This window comes from Pelmatolapia mariae, linkage group LG4 (genome assembly GCF_036321145.2).
Source record: "Pelmatolapia mariae isolate MD_Pm_ZW linkage group LG4, Pm_UMD_F_2, whole genome shotgun sequence".
NCBI classification, from domain to species: domain Eukaryota; kingdom Metazoa; phylum Chordata; class Actinopteri; order Cichliformes; family Cichlidae; genus Pelmatolapia; species Pelmatolapia mariae.
In genome coordinates this window covers 3977870-3990297 of record NC_086230.1, presented here as the reverse complement: position 1 = coordinate 3990297, position 12428 = coordinate 3977870, and the positions used below count along the sequence as shown (strand labels likewise).

The window sequence follows — 12428 nt, the reverse complement described above, 5'->3', positions numbered from 1 at the left end:
TCTGCCAGTGTAATCGCCTACTGTGGAAAATGCATTTCCCACTCCTGTAATTCTGTGGTATGATTTCACATAATGTCACATGTTATGTGCTTGTTACTTCACGACTATAAAAAACAACAAAGTTTTCATTTTTCATTGGGACTTCTCTACAGCCCGGTTGGAAAGCTTCCCATTTGATCTCCTCACTGCTTCGTTCATGCCTCTGATCTCTCTCTTGTTGTCAGTGTAGAAGGTGCAAAGCTCCCTTCAGCTAGTATGTGGTGGTGGCTGCTTGGTCTACTGAGCTGCGTGCTGCTGGTGGTGATTGTCATTTTCTTTTTGATAGTTGGGCAACGCTACAAGGTATTTAGTGAGTCGTGCCTGAGACCACCCAGACCCCTTGTCGCTGACAGCAAACTGAGGGATGTCAGGCTGAAGAGAGGTAATGTATGTATGGGAGCAGTGCTCAATTTGGTGACTACTTGATGCTTTGTTTTTACTCAGTTTTTATTTAAGGAATGAGGAATTTGTACAACTCTGCTGATCAAGACTTCTTACTTCTGCTAGAGTCATAATAAATCCTTAAAACTGAGAAGAAGTACTAATTTTCCTATTAATGTTGATAGTCGATGGATCAGTTTGTCAGTATTTTGGTTTATGAGCAACACCTGCAAATTTAAGATAAGACTTTATTGATCCCACGACGAGGAAATTTGTGCGTTACCTCAGCTCAGGTACAATGCCATTCCCATTGACCCCAGCTGTAGTGTTCATTACACTAAACATTAAGCTTTTCGTTTAGTTACCGCAGCTCAAATCACCAGTGTTTTCTTACATTTCTTGTCATTTTTTAGCTTCTGAAGAAAATGTATTTTTAGAATAGAACATAAAAAATATTATAATTTAATACACACAACTGCATAGCTGTTATTCATAAAGAATTTCATATTTACATGTAAATTGAAATTTTGTGTCAACCCCTATTTGTTTTTCTAGATCTAGCTATAAAAACATCTGAAGTGGATCTGTCTGTGGAGGTTGCATTGCCATCAGAAACTTCTGTTTCTGTCTCGTGTGTCTAGAAACCCTCACAATCCTCCATCAGGCTGATATGAAATGTTGTTTCCCCCACAGGATTTCGTGTGGACCGTGTTCCTGCTGATCTGGACGCAGTGGTGATTGGCAGTGGCATAGGAGGTTTGACGGCGGCAGCACTTTTGTCCAAAGCTGGGAAGAAGGTTGTAGTTCTGGAGCAGCATGACCAAGCAGGAGGGTGCACACACACCTTCCAAAATAAAGGATTTGAGTTTGATGTGGGTAAGCTGCTGAAGGAAACACACACCAGTCCACAAAATAAAACTCACAGCAATATATCTCTAAAACCAACAAGACAAACTGCCTTGACTAGGGGATACAACTGACAGGGGAGACAGAGCAACTGAGAAGCACAGAGACCAAACATAAGGGAGGCACAGAGAACAATAAATACTGGGATAGATTACAAACAACACAAAACACTGGGTCACACCCAGGACCATGACAATTTCCAGGTATATTATGCACACACGGATGTTTACATAATTTAATATTATTTATCTGAAACTTGTTACATGTTGTGAATGAATGGAAATAAATAACAATAGAGATCCCAAATTGAGAATTCATCTTGTTATAGAGACCAATTTGCAAATGCAAATTTAAGAGAAAATAATGTCAAAACTAGTGCTGTCAGCGTTAATCTGGTTAAAATGACGTTAATGCCATAACTGCATTAATGAGGCAAATCTCTGTTAGCGAGTTAACGCGGATCACCCCGTGCGTGGAGCTGCACTGCGTCAGCGCGGTTAGCTTGTTAACGCGTTATTGCCGTGCAGCCCCCGCTTTAATGCGGTTATGGAGTTAACGTCATTTTAACGAGATTAACGCTGACAGCACTAGTCAAAATATATTTAATTGCTTTAAACATTCATGACACATAATTCAGTCCAAGTAGATTAAACATGTTTATTTAATGTATGTGTGATGTAACCCATTATGCAGTACTATCCATTTTATGACTGTACTTGATTCCTTTATCGTGAAATTCTTAAGAAACCCTAAAAAGCTGGTTCATCTAAATGTGAGAGATTAATTTGGTTTCACTGCTTGTGTTTTCTTTCTTTTTTGTTTGTTTACATTTTTGAAAAAATGCACAAGTGAATTTAAACCCATTATGTTACCACCAGGTATTCATTACCTGGGTCAGCTTCATGAGAACAGCTTGTTGAAGGTTGCTTTGGATCAGATCACAGAGGGACAGCTGCAGTTTGCAAGGCTGGAGCAGCACTTTGATACAGTGATCCTAGGTCAGCATGACCAGCGCAGGTAGATCAGATTTTGTTACTTGTTTCAGTATCCCTGACTTTCATTAACTTTTTTGCCAACTTTCTATTGCAAATGAAACAAACTGGATTTCCCACCTTTACTGCCTCATCTTTCCTCACTTTCATCATAAATCTTCCAATATCCCATCATTCTCAGGGAGTACCATGTCCATGCAGGGAAGACTGAAATGGCAGTCAGCCTGAAGAATCAGTTTCCAGGAGAAGAAGAAGCCATTGATGAATTAATGAGACTGATGAAGGTAAAAAGGGACAGAAGCAAGGATAATCATGATGAAGTGGATGCCTCAAAAAGAAGGGTGGAGGGATTATGGAATGGACTAGTATATTAAAATGTAAGGCATAAGCAAAAAATAAAAAACCCTCAAACATCTTGCAACAGGAATTTTAACTTTCCTTGTGCCTATTTTCAAGACCATCACCTTGTTTTACAGGCACCGTTTCAAAGAGGATCAAATGCTTGCTTGTCCACTGGATATGTACTTCTCAAAAAATGAAAGGAACAACAGACTCTAGGAAATCTAATTCAAACTACTATTTTTTCTGTTTTATCTGTTTCATTCAGTTCCTAACAACTTACCCTGTCCATATCAATGCAAAAATCCACCAGAGTTTTTTCCATTGAGCTCTATTTTGTTTGCAGTACTTACTTGTTAACACACATTCAACTGTATACATGTCCAACAATATGATGAAGCAGCTAAACAGAATGGGTTGTAGCTTAAAATAGTGGATACTTATTAGAAGCCAAAATCAGCAATGAACTGATCCAGTTCCAGAAATACAATCAGTATAGCAATCTGTTATCACATGACCAGTTCTGCTCTTCCCCGATGAACTTGGGAGAATTGCTCAATAGATTTTGGCACCTTAACAGCAAAACCGTTGAACTGCACTTGTGTTATAAATGGTGCCAGATAAGTAAAGTCTAGATAGGACTCTCATTAATAAATATGACTGTGTTCTCTCTTGCAGCTTGGTTCACAGAGGACGCCACTTATTGCCATGTTGAAGATCGTTCCGTACTGGTTGGTTAACTTTCTCATTTGGACTGGCCTATTACATTGGATATCTTCAGTGTTTCGTCTTGCAACAACCAGCCATTCAGAATTAATATCCCGCCTCACACAGAGCAAGGACTTGCAGGCACTTTCTGCATACCTGTTCTATGGTGCTGGACACACACAAAGGCATATTGCCACTCAGATCAGACGGTACATTCTCTTCATGGTTCTGTTTCATCTTCTTCTCTTGAAGGCGTCCCTCCTAAAGACTCCAGCTTTCTCATTAATGCCCTCCTCCTTCACCACTACAAGCGTGGTGCATACTATCCACGTGGGGGCGCAAGTGAATTTGCCTTTCACATCATCCCAGTCATTCAGCAAGCAGGTGGTGCAGTCCTAGTCAGGGCTCCAGTGCAACGCATCCTCCTCAACGAACAGGGGAAGGCGTATGGTGAGTGGGACAGGGGGAGAGAAAATAACTTCATATTTCATGTTTAATTTCTTGACAAATTCTTTGAGGACAGTCTGATGGCTTGTTGTGGGTCTAGCTGAGTGTCCAAATGGACACAGCCTGAATTAGTAACTTGTATGACTGCACAATGTACTCAAAGTATACTAAGTTTGCTGAATGCTTTCTGTTGCAAACTACAGCAGATCTTTTGCAATATTAAATGTTAACCTGTCATTATATGCTATATGGGCAAAAGTACTGGGATATCTACACATTACACCCACAGCAGCTCACCTATGGAAACCCATGCCATGAAGCTCCTGAAGCACAGTTTCTGAGTTGATTGTAATGCCAGAGGAACTTTGCAGTGACTAATTCAGCAGAGTTTTATGCATTATTATACATCTCAGTGACCATACTCTGCAATTTATATGGTCACTTCATAGCTGAGTTACTGTAGTTCCGAAACTTCTCCACTTTGCAAAAATACCAAGTACAGTTGATTGTGGAATAACTAGGAGGAAAGAAATTTCATGAAATGGCTTGGCATCCCATCACAGTACCACGCTCTAATTCACTGAGCTCTTCAGAACAACACATTCTTAATCCTGCTGTACAAACCGCAACAACCAGTGAGACAAACTTATTTGTCAAAGCAGATTATTAAAAGTAAGGCAGTTATCTCTGTTTACTTAGTGGTTACAGATAGTAAAATGAGGTGGCAATTAGTGGCAAATGTTTTGCTGGGAGAATTTTAGTCGCCTTGGGTATTAGGTCATTGGTAGTAAATTTGTAATGTCATGATGGTTTTAGACTGGATAACTTTATTGATAAATTTCTTTGTCTTGAAATTAATGGCTTAGGTTATCTGAAGTTTGGATTTACTATTTTTCCAAAGCAACTCTACGTTTTCTGAGAAACAGGAGCAAGTGTGATCCAATGTCCAAAAACGATATCTCCACCAAGTAATAATATCAGGATAACACTGTGTATCTTTCAGGTGTGGTGGTTCTTAAAGGACAAGAAGAGATAGAGGTTCTTGCCCCTGTTGTAGTTTCAAATGCTGGAATCTTCAACACCTTCAAGAAGTTTCTACCTCACAATATACAAGAAAAACCAGGTAACAGTCGATGCGTTGCACTTGTTTTTGATTTTAATTTGATATGAGTATCATGCATTTCCTGAAGCGTCTTTTGCCCTCTAAAGATTCTGTATGTTTTCTGTTGTATAGAGATCCAGTCATTGCTGAGTATGGTACATCATGGCATGGGTTCCTTTTTGGTCTTTGTTGGTCTGGATGGAACCAAAGAGGAGCTAGGCATCGTTTCCAATAACTTCTGGATGTATAAAGACAATGACTTGGACTCACTGTAGGTTTTCCTCTCTTCTTTCATTCCTTCATCTCTTTGTAGTTTAACTTTATTTCTACTTCTAACTTCTATCCGATTTCTTCTCAAATCTAGTCAAAAATGTTATCTTGGTCTATTCTTTTTTTGTCATTCTAGTGTTCTATCTAAATATTTCCATGATCATGTGTTTTATAATAATAATAATTCAACCCTATCCTATCGCCATTGTAGTGTATTTAACATTTAATGGATTGAATTAACAAATTTTCTTTTGTGTCTTTGTACAAAACATTGTGTGAGAAGCATGGAGCAGTATTCATCTCTAAGCAGAGAGCAGGTTTTGGGAAACATTCCCATGATGTTTATCACTTTTCCGTCTGCTAAAGATCCCACAGCCAGCATCAGACATCCAGGTAATGCACATTTGCATGGACACAATTTACCTGTGCATCTTTGATGCACCACTCTGACTGTTTGACAGTGTTACAGTACTCTTTATTCTTCTTCCTATCTCTTCACAGGTAAGTCCTGTATGACTTTGTTAACCATGGCACGCTATGAATGGTTTGAGGAATGGGAGGGGACCAAGCTTGGGAAACGGGGACAGGACTACGTGGATCTGAAGAACAGTATGGCCCAAGAGCTGCTGGAATGGGCACTAACCATCTTCCCTCATCTGCGAGACAAGGTGTGTGTAGATACTTGTGAATATGTTCATTGTCTGCACAGACAATGTATTCTGATTGATTCATTAATGATCTAAATTTGATTTATCACATTTAGTCAAATTATGCAATTAACTTAATCTGTTTGCAAACTAAGCTAACGTGCATTACTCAACAGTTGATGTTTTCTGTTCAAAAGTTGCTTTTTAGTCAGGGTTAGTTTTTTTTTAACTGTTTAGGATTAAAAATGGACTTACAGAGGTGCTGAAAATCACTAAAAAAGGCTTGAATTTTAACCCTGTGACATCCAACCCCTCATGGGAGAACGCTCATATATGCTTTGAAGAAATTTAAAGAAAATAAAAAGACTTTGTCATTGTTAGCTCCATGTTCTCAGCTCGTTGTCATTCCTTTCAATCTGGAAAGTGCAAAAATGTTCCGGCTTCCATCCCTTGTCATATGTATGCTTTTGTCGTTTTACAACAGAACTGCTCTGAGTTTCTAATGTCCACAATTTAACTGTCAAAAAGCAACACTAACATCTCTGTATATTTCATTATCCGCTCAACTTGTACAACAAAGAGGTTGGAATTTCACAGTCCCAACCTCTATTGATAAATCCTCTATTAATTTGCACGTGTATGTTTTTCAGGTAGTAATGGTAGATGCTGCAACCCCTCTAACAAACGTCCACTATTTGGGTGCTCCAAGAGGTGAGATGTATGGAGCTGAACACAACTTGGAGCGCTTCAAGCCAGAAGCGATTGCTAAGACACGACCACAGACTCCCATCAGCGGTCTCTATTTAACAGGTGATTCTCATTCCCCCAGCCATATCTGCACTTACTAAGATTCTCACTCACACAGTGACAATAATTCATCTTTGTCACAGCCTTTTAAGTACCAAAACAAAAATACTCCAAGAAAAGGCCATGGGTGGTAACCGGTAGTTTGTTTCTGAATGCACTTCCGACTTGATTCTTTGAAAAACATATGTTGTTTATTTCTTATATAAATATGAACCAAAAATCAACCAAATAATTTCTTACAACTTAGATGTAAATGAAAGTTTATTATGATTACACTTTTAATATATATAAATATTTAATATAATTCCACAAGTTCAAAAAGTGTTTAAAAAAGGCAGTTTTAAACCCTCCTGTTGTCTTACTGGACATTTGATAAACAAAAAAGATTTCCACCACACCCCACAGTGTGCTCTTAAGCTCTTAATTAATGGGAGGGTCCAAAAGTTACCACACTAATCAAAAGTTTTCCAAAATTAAAAATGTAATTACAGATTTAAATAGCAAACTAGCTTAAGTATATTCTTACTGTTTTTAAGAAAAAACAATAATGGATAAAAAAGTATGACTCCCAAGAATTCAACAAAAATGGCCCCAACAATCTTACTCTACAAACCCAACTACAAACTAGTTCTTTAAGTGCATGCAAACTCTGAGTGCAATAATTTCCTGATGTTTCTGTGTGTGTTCAGGTCAGGACGTCTTTTGCAATGGCATGGCTGGAGCTCTTCACGGTGGACTGCTTTGTGCATCAGCTGTCCTCAATCAGATCCTCTACATTGACCTTCTAGCCCTGAAGACCCGCCTCAAACGCAATCAGAGTAGTCACAAATTAACCTGGTAGCTGTGGTGGAGTCTGTGTTCTTCTCGAGTACATAAAATGTCACGTCTCTGAGATAAGATTTTATGTTTTTTATGATATATATCTTTGGATGGTTTCCAGTCATGCTGTAAGGTTAGCTGAATTAAAAAAAAATTACAAATGTGTGAATGATGAATACAAATCTGCACTTCCACCACCATAACTGCTTCTGCTGTAGCTGCTCTTAGATTCTTTAAAAGTGATAAAGACATTTTAAACCTGCTGCCAAATGTCACCTTCGTTCACTTTTCATTGAGCTTTCATTTAAAGAAACACCTCACCAGTTGCATGTGAGATGCCTGCAATAAACCATTACAGTGATACCTTTAATAAACAATTAAGCTATTCATTTACAAGTCTTTTTATTGACATACTGCAGCTTCCCGGGAATCACCACATTCTTCCGACCGCTCCCTTTAGGGGTCACCACAGTTGATCTATTCTAACATCCTCTTCTGAAACACCAATCTTCTGCATGTCCTCCTTTACTACAGCCATGAATCTTCTCTGTGGTCTTGCATTTACCTGAAAACTTCACATTCAGAATCTGTTGTCCATCTGTTGTCTTCTGCACATTTCCAGACTATCTCAACCTCTCCTCTCCAACTTTATCTCCAAACCACAAAACTAGAGCTGCTCCTTCGATACTCATTTTTTATCCATCCTGGTCACTCATCATGTTATCCTCCTGTTACAAATAATCGCTGACACTCGTCTCCACACATTCCACCTTTCCTCCAATCTTTTCTTAACCTCTCTTGTGCACAATTGCTTTTGATTGTTGACCTGGGGTAAGTAAAACTCATCTACCTATGGTCTTTGCATGTTCACCTTTCCATCCATCTCCCTCCCATTCACACACATGTATTCTGTCTTGCTTATAACTTTCATTCATTTTCTCTTCAGTTCCTCCACCTCTCCAGGTTCTCTTCCACCTGTTCCCTACTCCAGTACAGATCATAATGTTGTGGGTGTCTTGTTATGGGGGTTTAGTCTAAATGTAATATATTTCTTGACTGTCTAAAACATATTTGTTCTACAGCCTGCACTGTAAGTTTATGTACTTGAATTGTAAGGGGTAAAAAACACAATAAGGTTGATGGCAATAAGAACATTAATGCCATGGAGCCATTAATCAAGTTATTAGTACCACATGTTATTAGCACCACCTTTTAATGGTGCCACATGGGGGCATGTGGCACCATTAAAAGGATCTCGAATTAATTATTAGCAATTCAGGTTTGTTAATGTACACACAATTATCAATGTCAGAGTGTAGAAAACCCTAAAACATCCTGGGATCTTGAGGGGATTGCTGTTGGAGTTATAGAAAAGTGAATTGATTGATGAACTGAAAGAGCTTGCAGTCATATTACATATATCTACTAATATTTGTAAAATACAACAAGCACATTAACCTATATTTTTCTATAATAAGGGCACAGCTGTTAATACATCTACATGACAATGCGTAAAGGGTACAAACAAACACACAGAGAGATGCATAAATTGCTGGTTTTACCAATTTATTTAACATTTTACAGATCTGTGTTCAGTGCAGGTTTTCCAAGAAGCCAGAGAAGCATCATTCAAAGCAAATATCAGTGATTAACCACATGAAGCTGAACAATCAAACTAGCTTAGACAATTAGTACAAAATCACTCTCTGAAAAAGTAGATTTACCACTGCACTGTAAAATCTAATTAGTTCCCAGAACTCAAAAAAATTATGGAAACTCGTTGCCTCAAAAAAATTGAGTAAAGCTTAGCTCAAAATGACTAAATTAGGACAACTTATTTATTTTGAGTACTCTGTACAAGCTCATTTGTTCCCAGAACTCAAAAAAATTGGATCAAGTTTACGTAAGATGACCAAGTTAGGGCAACTTACTCATTTTGAGTACACTGTACAGCCGTGTTAGTTCCCAGAACTCAAGAAAATTATGGAAACTCGTTGCCTCAAAAAAACTAAGTAAAGCTTACTTAAGATGACTGTTAGGACAACTTATACATTGCAAGTCTGCAGTATTAAGAATAACTTGATATTTCTGACTGTACAATACTAATTGTTTACCTGACGAACATTTCAAGTTCAACTAAATGAAAAAACAATTTGTGGTAACCTGAATATGATTAAAAATAATTAACAACAATTTTTGTAATGATGTTAAAATGAGCCCAACTTTTATTTTCAAACACAACAAAGTACAACAGCCAACATACTGGACACTGTTCTGCTGAACAACAAACAATTATATTGCCATCACTGTTATAATCTTACAATGAAACAAAGTCTCAGATGTAATTATTCTGAAAATAAGTTTAGGCCTACCACAAGTTTGTTTTGTACTTACATTACTTATATAATCAAAATAAAATATTTGTTGTTCTGTCACAAGTGCAGTCTCTAATTTAAACAACACATTTGTTTTTCATTCTAACACAGGAGCTGGAATGTTGTAATATTTTAAGGATGGCTTGTTTCCAGTCCAGGCATTACTGCCTGAATGACTGTCATGGATCGAGGTGATCCAAATGTAGGTGCAGAAGAAAGTCTTTAACTTCCCTTCAGTACAGTGGCAGTGGAAGTGGGTTGGAGATGCAATGAGCTTGAACCTGCAGGCGACCATCTTCACTGACCACACCATCTGTGACGGAGGACTCATCTCTCCTGGTGTCCTGCAAGCAAACAATCATATTTTTTGGAACATGAACTTAATTGCTTTCTTAAAACATTTTTTTCTGCATTTGGTATAAAACAGACTCCAATTTAGACAATCTCAGGCTCCCTCCCCACCGGAGAGGTGACATTCAATGTCCCAAATTGTCAGTCTGGATAGCTGTGACCACCACCCAACACACAATAATGTCATGAAAGCATCATTTTAAAAAGGGCTATGCAAACATGGCCAATAACTTTCATTCTAATGATGTGCAAAATGATTTTGGGCACAAAACAGATTTTGCTGTTAGAAAACTTGCAGACTTCACTATATACAGTGTAGACCCTCTAAACTAAGTTTGGGGGATGTGATCTTTCAAGAAATGCAGACCAAACTGTTGTTGTTTGTTTACTTACACAGCATGTCTTGTAGAATTAACTGGAGTCACCAGCAACAGCATCGTGCAGTCATATCTCAAGTCTAATAACAGAAGACAGGAAAAGATCAGTAAAAAAACAACTTCCCCAAACCAAAGCACAAACAAAACAATAAGTAAAACAGGCTGATCTAAAGTATGATTAAAGTTCAGCCTGATTAATATAAATGTCACTGACAGTTGCTAATATATTGGAAAACCAAAATACTTACCACTGAGTTGATGTCTTTCTGTCCAACAACAGGAGTGCTGGTCCCGAGCCTCAAAGACAGTAAGAAGCAAGCAGAGGGAGAAAAAAACAGAACATTGATTTGATCCTTAATGGCTGTGCAATCATTGTAACATAGAGTTTGCTTATTTTGTTAAATAAAGGCTAGATTTGACATTAATAGATGCCACAGATGTTCTAAAGCAGCCACAAAGCATGAAAAAATAGACGTCTCCGAAAACGTCGGAGCATTTTTGGAAATATGTGATGTCTTGATAAATCGAGCAGATATTTGAAATTTACACAGCTACATTCTCGCCTGAAAATATCTTAAAAGTTTATTTTGTGACCCAGAAAAAGTAATAAGATTTTAGCCGCGCTCCTCCGCCATTGCCGCGCTTAAGTACGCACAGGCTCCGACAACCGGCCGACAAATGCGATCCTCCTTTTCCCCAGACTACCCTTTCTGGATCACAGAATAACCTTTTAAGATATTTTCAGGCGAGAATGTAGCTGTGTAATGCTCAAATATCTACTTAATTTATCAAAATATCACATATTTGGAAAAGTGCTTCCACGTTTTCGGAGAGCTCTGTTATCCACCCCCCACACCTACCCCACCCCTAACGGCTGCACCTCCCAAAGAATTTTGTCTGGGTTCTTATCTCACTTATTTATTTCAAACAATCAACAGAAAATTTCACCACATAGTTTTATGTAAGGTTTTTAAGGCTGTGGTGTTAATTTTTAAGTAACATGAGCCCAGCGGCAGCAGCAACGCTAGGCTAACACTAACTAGCTAGCAAGATTTTAAACCTGGTGCTAAACTAAGAGAAGCCACAAATCAGTTTGAATAAGAGTAAACATTTACTCACCAAGTCAGTGTATCAGGTAAAGATCCACAGCAATGACAACAATAATATCTTGAGCTGACGCTTCTCCAAGTTTGCTCAACATATTCCATAAAAAATGCACCGTGAACATGCGGACTGATCCAAGAGGGAGGAGGACGGTAGTCACGTGGCATTTTCAAAACACCTCTTTCATCCTTCCGCACTGAGAAGCAAAACTTCCAGCTTACTTAGTTTTTCTAAGTTAAGACAACTCAAATTAATTGAGTTTATCAGCGTTTTTGCATAAAAAGTACTGGTAACTTATTTAAATTGGTTTCTAATAACAAATTGATAAAAATTGAGTTCAGACTATTTAATATTTTTAATTAAACACAATATTACATTTTACAGTGTGGAAAATTGTTTGCAGTTTTACTTTACTTGCACCTTAATTGAAGCTGTGATGCCTTTTGACATTGTGGCCATGATGGTAACACTTTCACTTTTGTATGTGAGATTGGGACCTTTGGCTGGGCCTCTGACAAATGTTGTGCCTGAGTTTTTCTCATGAAAGAGATCTTGGTTACACTCTGTGCCAATATCAAAGACTCCCAATCCACATTGATTTGGCTTCTGTTTAAATGGCACCTTGAACATGATGGCAATTTATGCAGTTGCCTCTTCGGAAGAACTATTGCAAAGATCATAAGTGATGATGCCCACTGCTCCTTCAAGTCTGGATGGACGCTTGACAAACTGAGGCTCCCCTTCAGCGACGGTTGAATGGTAGG

At 38.2% G+C, this 12428-nt stretch overlaps 1 protein-coding gene across 1 annotated transcript; it reads left to right on the top strand.

Moving 5' to 3' along the window:
- The first annotated feature begins 255 nt into the window (after nucleotides 1-255).
- On the top strand, nucleotides 256-7479 carry LOC134625688 (all-trans-retinol 13,14-reductase-like). The gene is made up of 12 exons (XM_063470943.1): nucleotides 256-421; nucleotides 1114-1296; nucleotides 2205-2343; nucleotides 2500-2602; nucleotides 3336-3531; nucleotides 3618-3815; nucleotides 4816-4935; nucleotides 5047-5185; nucleotides 5468-5577; nucleotides 5686-5852; nucleotides 6482-6641; nucleotides 7328-7479. The coding sequence occupies exons 1-12, from the start codon at nucleotides 256-258 to the stop codon at nucleotides 7477-7479; spliced, it is 1833 nt and encodes a 610-aa protein (XP_063327013.1).
- Nucleotides 7480-12428: the final 4949 nt, after the last annotated feature.